A 19,458-nucleotide genomic window follows, 5' to 3' on the forward strand; every position below is an offset into this window, starting at 1 on the left:
GGGTGGAAAGCAATTCTAGAAAACTAATTCTAGATCTAGACTACACTGCAGTTTACATAATATGGCTCTGCTGAGAACCAAAATTTTAGTAAAACCTCCACCACAATGCAAAACCATCCATCTGCCACTTGCCTCCACTGAGTCATCTCTATAAACAAGACTACTGTGTGCTTCAGACAGTGAGCAGATGGGATGTGGAAACTGCAAATACCTCACACAGACTGTTGGCCATGAATTGTAAGGAAAGAGAAAATTTAAATTTAAATTTAAAATATCACCAGGATTGTTGGCCTGGAGGAGAATATTTTTTTTTTCTCCCTGGAAACCCAGCAATAGGTATGATCTAGAGCATGAGCAAAATCCATCCATCAAGTCACCAGGAGGGAGATGTGACAAGACTCATCTCCCTGCCATTATTCAATATCCTGCCTTGGCAGTTGTTGCTGATATTCAAGAGAATACTGAGGAATAAAACCCGTGTGTGTGTGTGTGTGTGTGTGTGTGTGTGTGTGTGTGTGTGTGTAAGAGAGAAAGGGGGGGAGATAGTTTTTTCAAACTTTTCCCCCAGATATATTTATGATTTTTTCCCCAAAGTTATCTTAAGGGAAGGTTCCATATGGGAAACTAGAAATTGGGTTACTAGAAATTATTTCAGAGTCATAGCCATTGGAAGGGATTATCACACCGCTGAAAAACATGTTTTACCACTGCCGAATTGAAGTTTCATTTAGGCTGTACCCTGATGTTATCGCATGGCTTTTCTTCCTAAAACCGCCATCCAGGTACAGCCTGGCTCCAATGCAGGTCCCTGAACTCGCTTCAGCAGCCATTTTTCAAAGTGAGATACAGCCTTCAATTCTGCAGCAGTAAGATGCATTTTTCAGCAGTGCGATAATCCCCTTAGTCTGGAATATCAGTACTCAAAAGGAATCTTGCAGCGCCTTTGAGACAAACTGTGAAACAAGTTGTAGTATGAGCTTTCATAGACCTAGTCCACTTCCCTTCAAAGACTGATTTGCATAGAAATTACTTGTATTCCTGATTGCATCCACATTCTCATGAACTCTGTTTCACATTTGGAATCTATGGTTTTACACATGATATTCCATGAATGCTGTAATCTGATGTCAATTTACTGAGAAGTCTCATAGATTTCTTAGTAAACCTTCTTCAGATGGCAGTTCTCACTATATTAATGAGTAACAGCAGATAAGATAAGGGAAGCATGTCCCTGGAAACCTATTGTATTAGCTATCTTCTCAGCATACCTCTTGGGAAGTGCATTTCATGTACTTTACATTTCTCCTTGTTGAAATTAATTTGTAATATTTTTGAATGTTTCTAAATGTTCAGTTTCAAGTTTTAACTTTCTGCAATGCTAGACATTTGGAGACTGAAGAATAATTTCATTGGGCATTAGAATTCATATCTGGGGGCAATACCTTTTGCTACAATTGGGAGGGGTATGGTAGCTAAAGTAAGAATAAGCAACCAGCAAGCTAACCAAGAAATTGTTTCCTGTCATTTTACAGCAAGGCCAAACTGAATTTAAGCCTATATAGACTGGTAGTTCTTAACCTTTTCAGGACCAAAGCCCCCTCTGAGAATCTGGTTACAATTATGGACCCTCCCACACACAACCCCCCCCCCCCCAAACATTTAATTTAAACAAAAATTTCCACACAATTTGTTTTATTGAATTTGGAGATTAATTTCCTGCACAATAGACTATGAAGACCTGAAAATGTTAACCTTAAAATTTGCGAAATAGTAGAAATGAAGCTGGGGGGGGGGGGGTGTCGTTGTATACAGTGGTCTTGGTGGTTAAAAACCATTATATGCATGCAGATATTTTTGAATTGCCATATTCCCTTCCACTGCTGTTATCATCATTATCCGAATTTGCTGTAAATTGTCACTGTTGAACAAACAGTGGACCCTTGTTATATGCTGGAGTTTGGTTCCAAGATCCCCCGTGGATAACAAAATCCGTGGATGCTCAAGTCTCATTAAATATAATGACATAGCAAAATGGTGTCCCTTTTAAAAATGGAAAATCAAGGTTTGATATTTGAAATTTATACTTTTTTGAACATTTTCAAACCATGGATGCTTGAATCCGTGTATAAAAAATCCGTGTATAAGAAGGGCCAACTGTGTAAGCCGCCCGAATTCCCAGTGATTGGGCGAAATATAAATAAATCCTATTATTATTATTATTATTATAGTTTTTAAAATGACATGTGCCTTTTGCTGTGTGCGGAAAAAATTAGCTCTTGCTGCACTTATTGTTCTCTTCCTCTCTACCAGAGCTGAGGATACAGCTTTCCAGATATTGGACTAAAACTCTCAGCAGCCAATGGTGATGGATGTTGGGAATTGTAGTCCAAAAACATTTATAGGATTGCATCATTCCAACTTCTGGCCTATACAAATTTGACATCAGCAGTTGACTAGATCAGGATTTTAATCATCTTTGCTATTGGTAGATGGTTCAGCTGATCAGGAAAACAGAGGTCCTGTGATCACAGAATCATAGAGTTGGAAGAGACCGTAATCACCATCAAATCTAATCTCCTGCCATGCAGGAATAAACGGTCAAAGCACTCTTGACAGATGGTCATCCAGTCTCTGTTAAAAGCATGCAAAGAAGGAGACTCTACACACAATTTCTTGGTGGCAAACAATACCTTTTAACAATGGAATCTGTTAGTTCAGGAACAAACCCTTTTGGATAGAAGTAGCCTGACACCAATGTCCATGCCTTGGCAATCTTGAGATAGGAATATATCTATATCTATATCTATAGTCTCTGTCTGTCTGTCTGTCTGTCTGTCTGTCTATCTATCTATCTATCATCTTTGCACTTGGGGATATGTATACCTTTTGAGATATCTATGGCGGGATACAGACCGCCCAAAGCAGGTGGTCTCCTGCCGCCCTAGTTTGCTCCATGGGGAAGCCGCAGCCTCCAGACCGTGGGGCTTCCCTGCGGAGCAAAAAGAGACCGCCCTTAAAAATCACATTCTTTATGCAGCACCATTGTGACGCTGCAATGTGCCAATGGCCCACTTGTGGTGTCACAATGGCGCCAGGATGTGTGAACGCTAAGCGTCCGCCACGTCAAAATGGCAGCGCCCATGTGTACTGGGCGCCGCCATTTTGACGTACAGACTATGTACTAGGGTTGCAGGGCATATATAAGCAGCATCCCGAGGTAACCCTAGTACATATGCAGCCTGGTGCTTTCGCCGGTCTGTACAGCTCCCATGAAGACTATCTGGAAATATATATTGTGTACAAAATCATGTGGCTAGATTACTAAGTGGGTCTGTCTATAAAGAACATAGCTACCCCATTCTGACAACAACCACACCAGACGATGATCTATTTCAGGGCATTACTCAAAGTGGAGTTACTGATAACATCAAAAATGGAATGGGTCATAGCTACCTGAAGTACTCCTTTATGCCACATGAGCTAGACTTTACTTTGTTATCTACATAAAATAACCATTTTTGGTTATGACTGAAAGGAAGTTTGTGTACAATTGCTAAATATAGAGTTGTGGACATATTTGAAATGTACATGTGGTTTTGTGCACATTGTCCGTCTGAAAAGCATTGCAAATCTCACTGATGTTTGGATTTTCAAGGCAATGCTTTCTATCCTTGTGGTAGTCTCAGGAGGTGCAGAACACATATTTTCATGAGAGAATATACATCCAAAGCCAAAGAGCAGCAGCCTTTCAGATTTAGAATGCATCGGAAATAAAAAGAAGGGGGAAATACATTTCTGCCTCTGTATCATTTGCTGAATGCTGCTGCTACCATTCCAATTCCTTCCTGCAACTAGGTAAAGGGGGAAATGATATAGGATAATTTGTATGGTGGGGCTGGGGAAGGGAGGAAGGAAGGAAGGAACCACCAGTCATCTGGATATTCTGAAGCTGGGGAAAGATTCAAGATGATCTTTCTAGATAAGATGCTATATATGCAAAGATGTTGCAGGCCAGTGTTTGCTGTTGGGTTGAAACCATATGGGACCCACTCAATAGATGGTTGTGGTGCTTTCATATCTAACAGGGCTGGTCTACTGTTCGTGTATATGGATATGCCAGAAAAACACATTCCAGAACACCTCTTGTAGGGGCTGTGAAACTCAAAGTGTTCAGTGGGGATATCTTGAGGCAGAGCAGCATATGTGCAGATAGTGTGATAAACATGTGGGTCTTGGGATAAGAATGTAAATACCTGGCTGGATCAGAACAAATTGCAATTCATCCCTATCTTCAGTTTTCAGCAATACCCAGCTGCAGTACCCAGTGGAGCCTCTGTGCATGTTTTTCTGGATGCCAAGGGAGCCACACGGCAAGAGATTGCCCCCCCCCCCTTTTTTTGAAAGAACCTTCCATTGTCTGGAAAAATGATCAAGGTTTTCCCTCAACATATACTGCAAGGAGCTATAATGTTTGCTGTTTGCCAACAACTTATAATGGGAAATGATCTTTAAAGTACTCTCATGCAGTGCTCCCATTTTTACTTTATTGCCCAACAAAGAAATAATAAAAAATAATATCTTCCAAATCAAAACACCTGCAGATATGGGGAAGAAAGGATGTGTTTGCTTAGCCAAGGCTAATATTTTCATCACTGAGGGCTTCAATAGAGCTACACCCCAGTGGGAAAATTACTTAAAATTCTCAGTAGTAAAACCTTAATCCATGCTAAGTCTGTATTGCTCTCTTCCTGCAAACAAAATAGACTTGTATTTGAATGCATTATAAAATCAACCTATTTCCATTCCTGTCTTGGTAAACACAGAACTACTGGAACTCCCCCCTTCCCCCCAGTTCTTAGTGCATCTAAATAAGTCATTCTGGGTTGCAGGGGTGGGGAAAATATAACTGATTTCTGGACTGCTGCAAAAACATTTTACAACAGTTAAGACTCCTAGATGTAGTGTTTTTGTTTAGTATGGAACACAAAATAAATGACATGAAATTAGCATCATAAGACAGAGCCATAATCAGGAATCCACTGAGAACAATTTCCAGTCACCTGTATGTAGTTTCATTATGCTGGGTCTTGTTCAAAGCCAAATAGCAAGAAAATGAATGCAATCAGTCAATTATACTGAGGGAAACAGAGAATTGCACCGTGTAGAGAAGATTCTAGATCAGCTGAAAAGCAGGGCTACTTCCATTCATTTTATCTACTTTTCTGCTTCTTTGTTGACTTACTTTATTGAAATGTATATCCTTAGGGATCCTGGATAATCATTTGTGGTTTAAGCCGATCTTCTGCTAGTGGCATAAAACGTATTTATTAAATCTTCTGCGAATCTACTGATTACATGCCAGGTCAATATGCATGTTTGGTATAGTTGTAAATGCAATGGCTAGCAAACAGCACATTGACATTTCCCCAAATAAGATCAGACCACATGCACACAGGTGTGTTTGCACATACATTTCTCTTGTTCTTCCTGTTTCCAGGTTTGTTTCTTGTAGGTACTTCCCACTCTTTCACACATCAGTTTATCTTTACACATCTCTTTTTCTTTACTTTAGCCCGCCAAAGAAGTGAAATTAAAATGTCATGTCCTCAGTCAGAATTCATGCCACTGCTTCCTTCTTTGCCTTTACACAGTGCACTGGCTGATTGCTAATGACTCTAATACATGACTTGTCATTGCAATGTGAGTTCATACATGAGCCATTTGGTTGGCTTGTCATTGCAGTGTGTGTTCATACACTAGTCATTTATTTGTGCTTGTTGTTTACTGCCCTTGAGTTGATCCTGACTCATGGTAGCCATGTTGATGAGACATCTCCAAGCCCCCCTATCCTCCACTTCTCCACTTAGGTCATATATAGTAGATTCAGACCTGTGGCCTCCCTGAAAGTCCAGCCATCTGGCATGGAAGTCTTCCCTCTACCTTTCCTAGCATTATTGTCTTTTCTAATGAGCCATGCCTTTGAACATCTTGGTTTCCAAGGAGATTTCAGGCTTGATCTGTTCAAGGACCCATTTTTTTTTTTGTCCTTTTGATTGTCCAGTATGCTCAACATTCTTGTACACTAACACATCTCAAATGAGTTAATAATCTTCCTATCTGCTTTCTTCACAGTCCAGCTTTTGCATCCATAGATGGTGATAAGGAATATGATGGCTTGGACGATTCTAATTTTAGTATTCATTTGCATATCATTACACTTTATTATCTTGTCTAGTTTGTTAATAGCTACCCCTTCCATTCCCAGTCTTCTGTTTTCTTGACTGCAGTCTCCATTCTAATCAATGTTTGATCCTCGGTACAAGAACTCTTACAGTTTCAATTTCCTTATTGTATAGGTTGAATTTATGTGTTTCTTTCATGGTAATTACTTTTGGTTTCTTTATGTACAACAGTAAATCTTCCTTTGCACTCTCATCTTTGACCTTCCTTAGTAATTGTCCCAAGTCTGTGATGTTTTCTATTTATTTAGGCTACCTACTAATATTGAATAATCCAGTTCATAAGACTGCAGAAAGAAACCACTGATGGCAACAAATGGGAAGTGTTGAAAGGCAGCAGAATGCCAAAAAAGTAGCTGATTTTGGTCTTGGAAGGGGGCAGGGTCTGTATTTAGTCTGAATGATTGGTAGATGTGAATATAGGGTAGTTTGTGTCTGAATTGAGAAACGACAAGACTTCAAAGCAGCAAGTGAGCAAAGAGATGAAGTCTTGTTAATCTGTAGTTAAAACTACAAAAGATTCTTGCTAATTAGGCTACAAAGATGTCATTGCACACTCACTGATCCCAATACTTTTGTAAGAGAGGAGTAGGACAATAGTTAGCTACAAATGATTCCAATCACTGCTTGCTAAATACATGGGCTTCATGTTTTTTCTCATTCTGTTTCTTCTTCTCTTTCTTGGATGCAATTTTGTTTGCAGCAAATGTTAAGGCATAAAGATGTCAGCATTTAAATCAGATATAGTGTCTAACTGTAATTTAAAGTTTAACGATGAAAATTTGAATTGTAATTGACATATTTTAATCCCCACAAATAATTTCGAAAAGACCCTCAGCACTCCTTTTCCTTGGCCTGTGAATGCTTCCAACTGAATGAATTTCTCATAGTAGAAACAGAAGGCACTGTACAGCTATTCTATCCATCTGTTATTTAATGGCTTTACTGCTTTGAGAAAGAAAGAAAGAAAGAAAGAAAGAGGAAAAACAAAGGGAAGATGATGACTGAAGGACTGTGTCATCTTGTGTGTGCATGTGTTTATGTGCCTTCAAGTCACCTGGTGTCTTACGGTGGCCCAATGACTTTCAGAGGGTTTTCTTAGACAAGGGATATCAGAGGTGGTTTTGCCAGTTCCTTCCTCTGAAATATAGCCTACAGCACCTGGTATTCATTGGCACTCTTCCACCAATGTACTAATCAGGGCTGACCCTGCTTAGCTTTCAAGATCAGATGGAATCTGATGCCTTTATTTAGACCCTAGGCAGTGTCATCTTAAGCTCCTATACATTTCTGTGCATACAGCAGAGCAGTAGCATGATAACAACCACACTTGGAACTACTCTGAATTTAGGATTTGGTGAACTCAAAATGCAAAAACATTTTAGGATAGTTTGGCGAACAGTTTAAAGATGCACTGCTCATATGGAAAGAGTAGTTCAACAAGTGTAGGTCCTTTAAAAGATATGAGTACTGCTAGCAATGCGTGTTTCTTATACTGGCGGCATCTGTTATTTTGCCCCCAGCAATACACAATCAAAGAAGATTTTCATACCTTCCATCTCTATGATTCTATGATTCTAAAGATTCACTGTCGGGGAATAGTCTGGGTTGTCTTTGAAAATTTTCATACCTGGCTGTGTCGCTGCTAAAATGTCCTCCAAACATCCCTAAAAGGGGAAGGAAGCACCTGTGTCTGAAAGCCAGGCACGCTTCCTGAATCGCCATGAAAACGCGGCTCCCTCTTAGCATCCCTAAATCGTTCCTGGGGAATGCTAAGTTTACATTCATAGGAAATCTGTTCCCTGTGAGACAATTCAAGGCCACTAGAGGCAGAATCTTTGGAATCATAGAATCATAGAGATGGAAGAAACCACAAGGGCCATTCAGTCTAACCTCCCTGCCATGCAGGAACTCTCAATCAAAACACCCTTGACAACTGGCCATCCAGCTTTTGTTTTAAGACCTCCAAAGAAGGAGACTCCACCACTCTCCAAGGGAATGTGTCCCACTGTCAAACAGCTCTTACTGTCAGGAAATTCCTCCTAATGTTTAGGTGGAATCTCTTTTCCTGTGGATTGCTTACAACTACTTCTATGAGTAAAATGACAAAATTGACTAAGCAGAAAGTGAGGGTCAGTGAAGACGTATTCAAAAACAAATTTAAAAAGCCCAATGTGTGATCTGGTCCTACTGGAAAAGGTGGATTTAATGAAGGTGATCGAAATATTATCTAGATTGCTCAGTAATTGTCTTCACTGACTTTCATTTTCTGTAGAAAACCACATCTTAAATCCTATATGTCAATCATCAACTAGAGCAAACCCATTTCATCAGTTGTTGAATAGCAATTCAATAGATAGCTAAATACACTTGATTCAATGAAGATTTTCATACCTGGCTCAAACGTTGTTCAAACGTGTCTGGAACGTCCTTAAAAGGTTCAGGAAGAGGGCATGAGCAACATTTGAGCCAGGTATGAAAATCTTCAAGGTCTCTACTCTATTTGGGACTGACAATAGGATTTAAAAAGGTTCTGTGGTCAAAGATCCAGTAATTTTCCACTCTATGTCCCTAATCTTCATGACTCTCTTCAGTCAGTCCTAAGATTTGTGTTTCTAAATGAAAATGTTTTGTACTCTTGTTCCATTAATGGACTCCCATCTAAGGACTTTATCACACAAGCCTGCTGTCCCATCATAATCACACTTGTTTAAGAAAGAAAACATACTGGTTTGGCATTATATCTCATCAGACATTTCCACTCCACTTACAGCCTCTGAAAGTCTGCTCTAGAGCACTGATGGACCTCTGGAACAGTGTAGGAAGTGGACTTGGTGGGCTGTTGAAAGGGGGAAAAAACTCCCTCTTTAATAGCACAAGCAAAGTTTCCAGTGGAGTTCTGGTCCAGGTCAACCACATCAGCAGAAAAAAAGTCTGAATACAATTCTGTAGTTAATGATACCTTGGGCAATTCCTTGTATCATGCAGTAATTCCATTTCATTTTTATTCTATTTCCTCATCTTGTTGGAAGTACCCACATTTTTTCAAGCACAGTAATAGTAGCAGAAATGCAACAAAGCAGATTAAGACCAATAATCAGCCTATAGACCTGAAACACACAGGCAAAATAGAGTGGCTTCCAGCTGCTTTGGGGATTTTGCATGCAGATAGCACATGCCCCCAGTTTGGCTGGATGCCATTCCAGGGCCACCAGAAAAAGGAGCAGAAAAAGCGGTCAGAGTGGGCCATCCAGTTGCCATGGTCCTACACCTCTGGCCACTTCACACCACTTGCAAGGCAGCTAAACTTGCAAGGCAGCTAAACTCCTGCTAGTCAGTCATTATAATACAGTTTAAATTCACTCACATATAATCATAGAGTTAGAAGAGACTACATGGGTCATCTGGTCCAACACAAACATGAATGCATAGGTAAAGCACTCCTGAGAGATGGCCACCTAAACTCTATTTTAAAGATTTCCAAAGAAGGAGTCGCCACCATTCATGCAATCTATTCCATTGTGTAGTACTATATAATATTTAGGTAGAATCTCTTTCCTTCTAATTTGAATCCATTGGTTCATATTTATGTCTCAGGGCCAGAAGAAAACAAGCTTGCTCCATCTTCTACTTCCCATCCCTACAAACATTTAAAGATGATTATTGTCCAAGTTAAACATATCGAGCTTCCTGAACTACTCTTCATAGGGCATAGCAAGTTTATTCCAATGATTTAACAACAAAGAAACAACCACAGAACTGCTGAACTGGTCATCAAATACTCAAAGATATATTACATACACATATTTCATTGTTCCAAAAAACAAATTCAGAAGCAAAAAATTCCTTTCAAATGCTGATGGCATTTAACAAGTCTTATTATAGAGATAGTCTTAGAAGCTTATTAAAGTTCCTAAATTAGTAAAAAAAAAAGACCACATCCCCTGATGAAGCCTATCACAAGTCCATCTATATTCATCTTGTCAAAACAAACTGATCCAGTACAACTAAAATCAATGGAAAGTCTGTACATTTTACAATCTGACTTGAATTTGCATTAATTTCAACTCAATCCAACAGCACACTATTAATATTAATACAGCAGAACTAAAAGACCAGGTGCATTACTAATCAGAAAACCCTCTCTTCCTGCAAAATATCCAGTTCTCAATGTTTGTTTTTTTTCTTCTCTTTTTCACACATCCCAGCATGACTAACAATTCAGTGGTGGCTATGAAAAACATATCAACCTCATTGAGATCAGGATTTTACAGTGAATTGCTTTTTGTTCTTCATCTTTAGGGGCAGCTGTAGCCACATTTTATTTTCCAGTTGATTTCATATCCATGACAATACAGACAGTAATAGACTTCAGTCCCACTGAGTTCTAGGGGGAAAGGTAAACAGACACTTTTGGGGACATAATAATTTTGTTCCAGTTCCAAAATCTTCAAGATCACTGGGGTATAAAATCAGAGATTTAAGTCCCCCATTCCATTAAGGTATAGCTGCTAGTTGAGTTTTATGATTCAAACAATATGTTGCAAAGAACTTGTATCATTTAAAAGGCAGTGAAAAGATTCACATTCCTTGACATTTCAGGTTTGTTTGTTTGTCATTCTTTTCTTTCTTTCTTTTAAAAATAGCATTGCCTTAGCAATTTATGACAAATAGATTTAATTTTCAGATAATCATATAAGATCTTTTTGCTGAGTTGCCAAAGAAGTTGTATTTTCATGGAAGACTTACATGGCCAGTTGAAAGGATGCAATTTATCTTCATCAGAGAGGCATATTGTTAATAAATCCAAAATATTATGAATTCATCTTTAGGAAACTGACAGAATCCAGCAGTCACACAGATAATCTCTGTCACCAAGGCAACCATCCTGATTCTTCATGTGATGACAGCAGAATTTATTAAATTATTGCAAGAGAGCATGTGTTTTTTAAAAATGTATTTCATTAGCTACCAAAGAAACAGGGCAAAAACTCCATAGCTTTCTAGATTTGTGTTTATACAACAGTTTAAAATTTTATTTCCTTTACTCCAGAGATCACCTTTTCTCAAAATTATCAGTGTACTTTTTAATGGTGATTGAACAATTATTTTATCACTGAAGATTTTTTTAAAAAAATCCAACTGGTAGTTCAAATTTCATAAGATATGTTCCTCTATAATTTGCTAGGTCATCAGAGACTTTTGTTGATTTGGAATCCCCAAATTACAAGGCAATGAATTTGGAAATTATCAAAATGTTGTTGACACTAAAATCTACTATAGATTTCGACTGATACCTTTCTTTGAATTATTGTCAAGACTTAAAACACAATAGCAAGGAAAGCCTAAGAGTGAATGATGCAATATTAAGTTGTATATATGGTCATCACAATGTAAGTACAAGTTAGGTACTGTAAATTCCCTTTGGCTTCAATAGAATTTGAAGTAAAATTAAAATTATGAATACAGTTATCAAATAGAGTTGAATTAAAAACATTTTGAGTCCCACCTGTCCTCATTGGACTACATAACATAACCTTTTCCTGTGTTCCCTACCTCTTGCTCACTCTGGAGGATCCACCAACCATTGGGACATTTAGTGAAGTTTTATGAAGCCATAGGGGTAGGGCAATCTGTTCCACTACAGAGTCTATTCCATTGTTAGACAGCCACAATTGGATATAATTAATTGGTATAAATTTGCCAGTAAATGTAATGGAACTGAGAAAGTAAATTATGTGTGGATTCCTATTTTTCTGTACAAAACTAGGAAAGAGAAGAGTATGAATTCAAAGAGCTAAACATGACTTTGTGTTGATCAGTACCTGCATTGTTGCCAGAAAAGTAATTTAATATTAAAGCTCATATTTGAACAGAGGGAAGAGGAAATCCTAACATATGTAGGAATAAAGATAATATTAAGCGTGGATAAAAGGGTGTATTTATGAGCAATCTTTTGAGCCTAGACACTAGGTGACATCCTGAATGTCTAAAAATAAAATTGCACTCAAAATGGAAGAACTAATAACCCTAAGACTAAAATCAGAGTGAAAAGGGAACTATAACTAAGGCAGAGATGAATAAAAACTCAGGGGCTGTACAGATTGGCAGAAAGGGGTGGTAAGACGCCGGCTCTTTCTGCCCCAGATAGAGACCGCACCAACCAAACAGTGCAGCCTCCGGGAGGCCTAAAAAGAAACCTCTTCTGACAGGTTTTTTTTAGGTTGTATGTGGGGTGCCATTGGCACGTTCACATGCAATTATGATGTTGGTGTGGCATTGTTTGTGTGCTACGCCACATGGATGACATCATCACACACGCCGTGTGGATGGGGGCATGGCAAGATGGTGCACGGGCGCCGATAGTAGCGCTGGGCACTTGTGGACTCCCAGCCCTACCTAACCCTAATTTCAGCTCCAGGTTGGTGCAAAGCACCCATCTGTACCAGGCTCTAGTTATCAAGAAACTGGGATGGTTCTGTATAAGGAGGTAGACAGCTATAAGAAATGTGTTAGTCTTAGGACTTTATCATATACCAGCTAGATAAGCAGAATTTTAATAGGTTTAAAGTATTTGGCTGGTACATACCACGTAACATCATGCTGTTGCCATGCATCCAATTCTTTACTGTAGTGCACCATTTCACTGATATGCAAACCCCATCAATGGGCTCTCAGTCTTACTGTTATTCCATTACTGCCTTCATGCACTATACCCCTTCTGCTGCAGCTCTGTTTCTCAGGCAGTCACATCCTGTGAGTGGGTCTCATTCTGCTCCTCTCCCCCTCACATGATCACAGAAGCCAATACTTTCCTGAGGGTGGCTTCTCTGTGCACATTCACACAACAGCCAGCTTCCAAAGGTAGTTGGCAGCTGTGGTTGTTAATTCCTAGCCTTCCACATGGAAGGCAATGTTTGACAATGCAGAAAACAAATCACACAACCACTGACCACCAAAACAGTTTTGTAGGAAAAAGGGGGAAATCAGCACAGCTTGCTCCCTTTCCCACTCAACCAGCAGACCAAATGTATCCCACTGATAGAAGGCAGAAGAGTCCTTGGCTGGACCCAGATTAATGGTCCTAAGGCCTTTCATGAATTAACTGCACACACAATGTAGAATAAAAATGCCACTAAAAATTTCATCTTAAGCACAATTCTTCTGAAATGAAAGACTCAGTTTCAGTCTGAACATTTAAGGAATTTTGAGGGAAACCTAGACAGTATCTGCCAAAACTGTGAAATTGCTCAGGATGGTTCAACTGGGTTTCACTCATGACCTCTGATGTGAATTTGGAAGTTTCTTCTTAGATGAAAAATCTGAAGATTTTTTTTAAAAGTGCAATGAATATTGAATTCTGAAAACAAAAAGACTGTCAAATCAATGACCTATGGGCCATATTATTTTCCAATCCCAATTTCAGATATTCTAGTATCAAGGTGTAGTAAATACTGGTGCGTTTGTAGCATACCTTTTCGCTCTTTGTCATTTAATCATTGTTTGCTATTTTCTTTTTCCCCCAGAGATCCAGATAGACAAGATAGAAAAAGAAGAGAAAATTGAAAAGAAGCCACCACCCAAAGGTAATTTTAAATTAGATAAAGATTTTCCTTTGACAAAATTGTCCAGTCATGTCCAATTGTAAGGGGTGATGCTCACCTCCATGGTCATGTGCCCAGCATGACTGCATGGAACACTGTTACCTTCCCACCAAAGTGGTACCTAATTATCTACTTGTAATTTTACATGCTTTTGAACTGCTGGGTCGGCAGAACCTGGGACCAGTGACAGCCCATCATGCAGCGCTTGGATCTCGACCTGCCAGCCTGCCAATCTTGCAATCATAGAGTCAGTGTCTTAACCGCTGAGCCACCACATCCCTCCCCAATGTTATATTATGCATTACAAATTAATTACAAAAAAATCATGTGAGAATGCATGAAAACATATAGGCCTGAATTCCACTGATATCTTCAGTTAGAATAGGGTCATTGAATCAATTATTGGACGACAAGTGAACATATAAGTAATTGAATTGATAAATCTGTTTGTTTTACTTTCTACAACGTTCTGATTTTATTGAAATAGTTGAATCTTTTGCATTTTAAAGTGTAAATCAGCTCAAAATTTTATAAATATTTTCTACAGCATTTACTTGAAAGACTTAGGCCCTGAACAAATGGGCACCCAAGTACTAAGGTTGCCTGGGGCGTCTCTTTTAGATGCCTGCAACCCTAGTATGTACAGAGTACATACAAAATGGTGGAACCCTGTTCACATAGGTGCTGCCATTTTGACGTAACGGACGCCTAGCATCCACACGTCATGGCACCCAGGTAATGTCGCAAGTGCACCAATGGCGCACTGCGGCATCACTTGCATGCTGCAAAAAGAAGCCGCTTTTTGCGGCTTCTTTTTCTGCCGCCAGGAAGCCTCGCCGTTTGGAGGCTGAGGCTTCCCGCCGGAGGAAATGGAGGAGGCGGCGGCAGACTGCCCTTTTTGGGCGGTCTGTATCCCGCCATAGTTTTGTATTTTAGCTTACATTTTAATTATGTCATTGTTTATAAAATTTTGTGATCCAAATAGATTGCTTCCTGATACTTAGCTATCTAACTGTCCAGCTAACATTGCTTTAGGAGGTCATCCATTTTCATTAAAAATATTTCCCAGCACCACATATTCAAATGATTAATGAATTATAACAGCAAACTGTATCTACCAAAACTGCAGAATCACACATTGAAGGCAATGACTTACATATGAACAAAACTGTTTGCATTCATACTTTCAGATATTCTATTTGCAAGTCATTGCTGATAGGATCACAGCGAACTTTCTTTCAGTGTTTTCCCTTTGATAACATTGATTCTCTCCAATAACAAATTGTTTTAGGGTTTGTTTTTGTTTTGTTTATTATTTGCTTCCTTCCAGAAATCAAGATAGAAAAATCTGAGAAGGAAGAGAAAACTGAAAAGAAGCCACCATCCAAAGGTGATTATTTCTAATTATTTTAGTTTGGTTCTGTTCTGTATATAAGTAGGAATGTGTAGAGCTGTGCAGAAACCTTTGCACACATACACAAATGTCTGAAATTGGATAGTACAACTTTACCCATCTGTCAAAAGATAATCTAGCAGTCAGAAGCAACTATCAAGAAATGTAGCTATCTAGATACACGTGGGGAAAATGCCAATTTCTTTTCACAGAACTCTAGTAGAGAAGATTGTATAATGAGTAGGCTTCATCATCAGGCACTGTTTAAACATAATCTATAGCTCATCTTACTTGGGAAAGATTGTACATGGAAGTTGCCATTATCACTCATTAATAATCCTAATAAATTTCAGCTGCTCAAACAGATGGTATTCATAATCTTCTCACTAAAATACTGGCTCTTGATAATGTTATTGTCTTGGTTGTTGCTAACATTGTGTGTGGATGTTTTTTGTCAAGTCACCTGTCAACTTATGGTGACTCTATGAATTTTGTAGGGTTTTCAATGTTAAGGAATGTTCAGAGGTGATTTTGCCAGTTCCCTCCTATGAAATATAGCCTACAGAACCTGTATTCATTGGTCTCCCATCCAAGTACTGTCCTGGGTTGACTTTGCTTAGCTTCCAAGATCAGATGGAATCTGGTGCTTTTAGGGTATTTAGGCCCACTGCTAACATTACCTTTACTATTAGTAATATTGAAATAATACACTGACAGTACCATTTAAACCTGCAATAGCTGCACTTTTTACTCTGCCATTCCCTTGCATTGCTACAGGCTGACCCATTTGCCAATGGCACCTGCTACTGTCTGCCACTTAGTGACTTGAGCCTCAACGAATTTTTGGCACTTGGTTTCAGAAGGTCAGAAAGCTGCAGCGATTGCAATTAATTTCCTTAACACTCATTTAAATGTGTTGGGGACAGTAGCATGCAGGAGGCAAACAACTGTTAATATACTCCCTAACAACAACAACAACAACACAACAAAGTGGTTGCCTGAGGCGCATATGTTAAATTTTTAATTTTTAATCACTGCTATAGATAATATGGAATGTTGGCATCCATTTTAAAAAAAAAATCAAAGCTTGCATCCTAACCTAGGTTACCTGGGAGTTAGTGCCATGACATGCCCAACATTATACCTTAGGTAGTTTAGCTTTTCGACTATTTGTATTTATGATGCTAATTTACATGGGTTCACCCCAAGTAATAGAAAACAGAATACTAAAATAGGAAGTTAAAAAGAACAACAATGTGTTATTAACACTATAATTTAAGTATGCTGCCATCGTCATTTATACATTACCTACATTATACATTCATTTATTCATTACCTATATTAGCTACTTTAAAAAGAACTGATGTACTGTTGCATGTAAATGCATTGTATATGCCATCAGGTTGTCTGTTGATTTAAATAACCTCATGGATTTCATAGAATTTTCTTAGGCAAGGAGTACTCAAAGGTGGTTTACTATTGCTTTCCTCTGAAACATAGCCTACAGCCTCTGGTACTCGATGGCAGTCTCTCCTCTAAGTACTATCCATTATGTAGCTTTCAATATCAGATGGAAGTTGGTGGCTTCTTGGTATTTAGGTTGCCCAGTTTCCAACGGAAACATGAAGATCTTTGGCTAAATGCGTCTGTGAAAATAATATTTCCAATTAACATTGTGCAATCACTAATACTGCTCATTAAGGACAAAACTTCAAAATAGCTTGTTGTTTCTTCTACAGTTTTTTTCTAGAAACGTTTTAGCAGTTATTAGCAGATTACCTACCGTTGTCTTGTTGAGAAGCTCTATTAACAACCTAGTGTCAGCATAGCCATATGTAAAAACATCAAGACATACACACCAATGATTTGGTAGTGTCCTGTTCCATCTGGGACTCTGTTGTTGTCTGGGCCACAGCTCAGGCAAAATGACCTGCCATGTTTGACAGGAGGACCTGAGTACCATGGCCAGCTCTTTAATTACCAGCCCAGTACTTGGAGTTGATGTCAAGTTTACAGACAGTAATCCTCCATGTACTATACTAGTATGTTGTTGCTGTGTACTTTCAAGTCATTTCCAACTTGTGTAAACCCTAAGGTGAAAGTATCATGGAGTTTTCTTGGCAAGATTTGTTCAGAGGAGGTTTTCCATTGCCTTCCTCTGGGACTGAGAGTATGTGACTTGCCCAAGGTCACCCAGGTGGTTTTTATGGCAAACTGGCAGCTATTTTTTGTCAGGCCAGAAAAGCCTTTATCCACACACATTCTGCATTTGTCTGGTAATGAGCTTTTAAAATGTAGTGTTGGCTTCTCCTGGGGACCTTTCACACTATGCAATTATAGCACTCTGATTCCACTTTAACTGCTTTGGTTCCATCTTATGGCACCCTAGTTTGTGATGTTTGGTAAGGCACTGCAGCTCTCTGAATGAAAATTCTAAATATCCCCCAAGCTACAAATCCCAGGATTCCATATGATGGAACCATGGCAGTTAAAGTGAATCAGAGAGCTATATTATGTAGTATGAAAGAGTCACTGCAGATCAAAGTTGGGTGGAATGAGGAGCCAGGGAATATCTCCTCAAGGTCAGTCTGTTAGCCAAAGATCTGCTCCTCAGAGGAAGGGAGCAATGGCATCACCAGGACGGCATATGGATGAGACGTAAGATCTAAGGCAGCAAGCTTCAGTTAAGAAGGATCAAGAGCTGGTTTTGGAACCTCCTTGATGTCATTGCTGCTGAAGGCTTTAGTTTCTGACAGCTTCTGGTCCTAACTCCTGGTCCTAGGCCATAACAAGGAGAAGAGGGCTAATGAGAATAACTAAGTATGGGTGCAGTGCTTCAAAGCATAAACAGTAATTTTGGGAAAGTGAAGACTGAAGCCACTTGAAAAAATTTATCTAGAATGAAGCCAGTTAGGCCATAGGGGGGTGGCATCCCACAACTGGAGTATCATAGCAGAGAAGGCCCTCATCCATGTTCTCACACAGTGTATTGCCCCCATCCCAGGTGGGACACAGAGGACCTTCCCTGAGCAGACCTCAGTCTTTGGGCAGGGTTGCATGGAGAGAAGTGCTTCTTCAAGTATCAGAGTCTCAAGCAGTTTCAGGGCTTTAAATGTCACCAGTAGCACTTTGAATTCAGACTAGAAGCAATTCTTTTTAAACCAGTGTCAAGTGACTTCTATAAGATGTCTGTCAGCAATCTATTGCTGGGTATTGCAAATAGCTGCAATATCTGAGTCATCTTCAAGGGCCACATAAAACACATTCTACTGTTCCAGGGGATAGGGTGGGGTAGTACCAGTGCATGAACCCTCCTAATATTTCCTAGGGAGTTGACTTAATACACTAACTGCCAAAGTATTTATTTTACATGTGTATTTTACAATACCATTTCCAAGTCATATAATTCATTTTTAAAGGTGCCTATGTTTAGCCCAAGAGGTAACAATATGTAGCACGGAATCTCTTGAGTGCACTAAATCAGGTGGCTAACCAGATGGGATAAGTTTAAACTGTATTGGCTTGATGAACTAATATCTTTTTCTACCACTAAAGATAGGGGGATGGAATGTGCTAATTAGTTTTCCAGATTTGCTCTGTGTGTCTTGGCAACCCACTCACAGCAAAATATGCTAACCTCAAACTTTAGGACAAAGTGACCACCACTTCCTCATAAGGGCATGAAAGAGTTGTGGCTTACAGCTATATGCTTATCGGAGAATGGCAGGTGCTTGCAAAATATGCTGAATAAAATTTTGAATCTCTTTTTTGGTCACAATGAATATTTACAAGCCACGGAAATATGTTGGGGTATAGGCATAACTGTTAGATCATTAAGGCATTACTTGGTTTGATTGTCTCCATATATGTGGTGCTAGTCTTGGTATTTTAAACTAGATCATTACATTGGATTTCATTGCACTTTTATAGATGTCTCAGCTGTGTAAGCAACTTTGAGGACTTCATTTTAAAAAGCAAACTAGAGCGCATGAAACAAGCTCACCAAGAAAGCACTCTAAAATGCCAGGTGCCATCTCAAATGCTAGCCAATTTATTATAGCATGAGCTTTCATTGGAATGGTCCATGGGGTCAAAAGCTTGCATGAAATGATTTTCTAAGTAACCAGGTGTATGGCTGAACCAAAATGACCCGACCCTGAAATTTTGCCACCCAGTTTGCAGAATGTAATGTGGGAAGGCACTTTACTGAGCATCAGCAGGG

The 19,458-nt window shown here is 39.1% G+C and overlaps 1 protein-coding gene across 18 annotated transcripts in view; it reads left to right on the forward strand.

Annotated features, from left to right (window-relative positions):
- The window catches only part of TRDN (triadin), a 256,474-nt gene that overhangs the window by 44,294 nt on the left and 192,722 nt on the right, over positions 1 to 19,458 (forward strand). For all 18 annotated transcript variants that reach the window (XM_089530463.1, XM_089530465.1, XM_089530466.1 and 15 more), the window contains 2 exons: positions 13,766 to 13,825; positions 15,174 to 15,233. In XM_089530463.1, coding sequence (XP_089386589.1) covers positions 13,766 to 13,825; positions 15,174 to 15,233 — 120 coding nt within the window. The remainder of the gene's footprint in view (positions 1 to 13,765; positions 13,826 to 15,173; positions 15,234 to 19,458) is intronic.

The sequence above is a fragment of the Sceloporus occidentalis genome, unplaced genomic scaffold (assembly GCF_023333645.1).
Source record: "Sceloporus occidentalis isolate IW3139 unplaced genomic scaffold, rSceOcc1.0.p SCAF_6, whole genome shotgun sequence".
Lineage (NCBI taxonomy): Eukaryota > Metazoa > Chordata > Lepidosauria > Squamata > Phrynosomatidae > Sceloporus > Sceloporus occidentalis.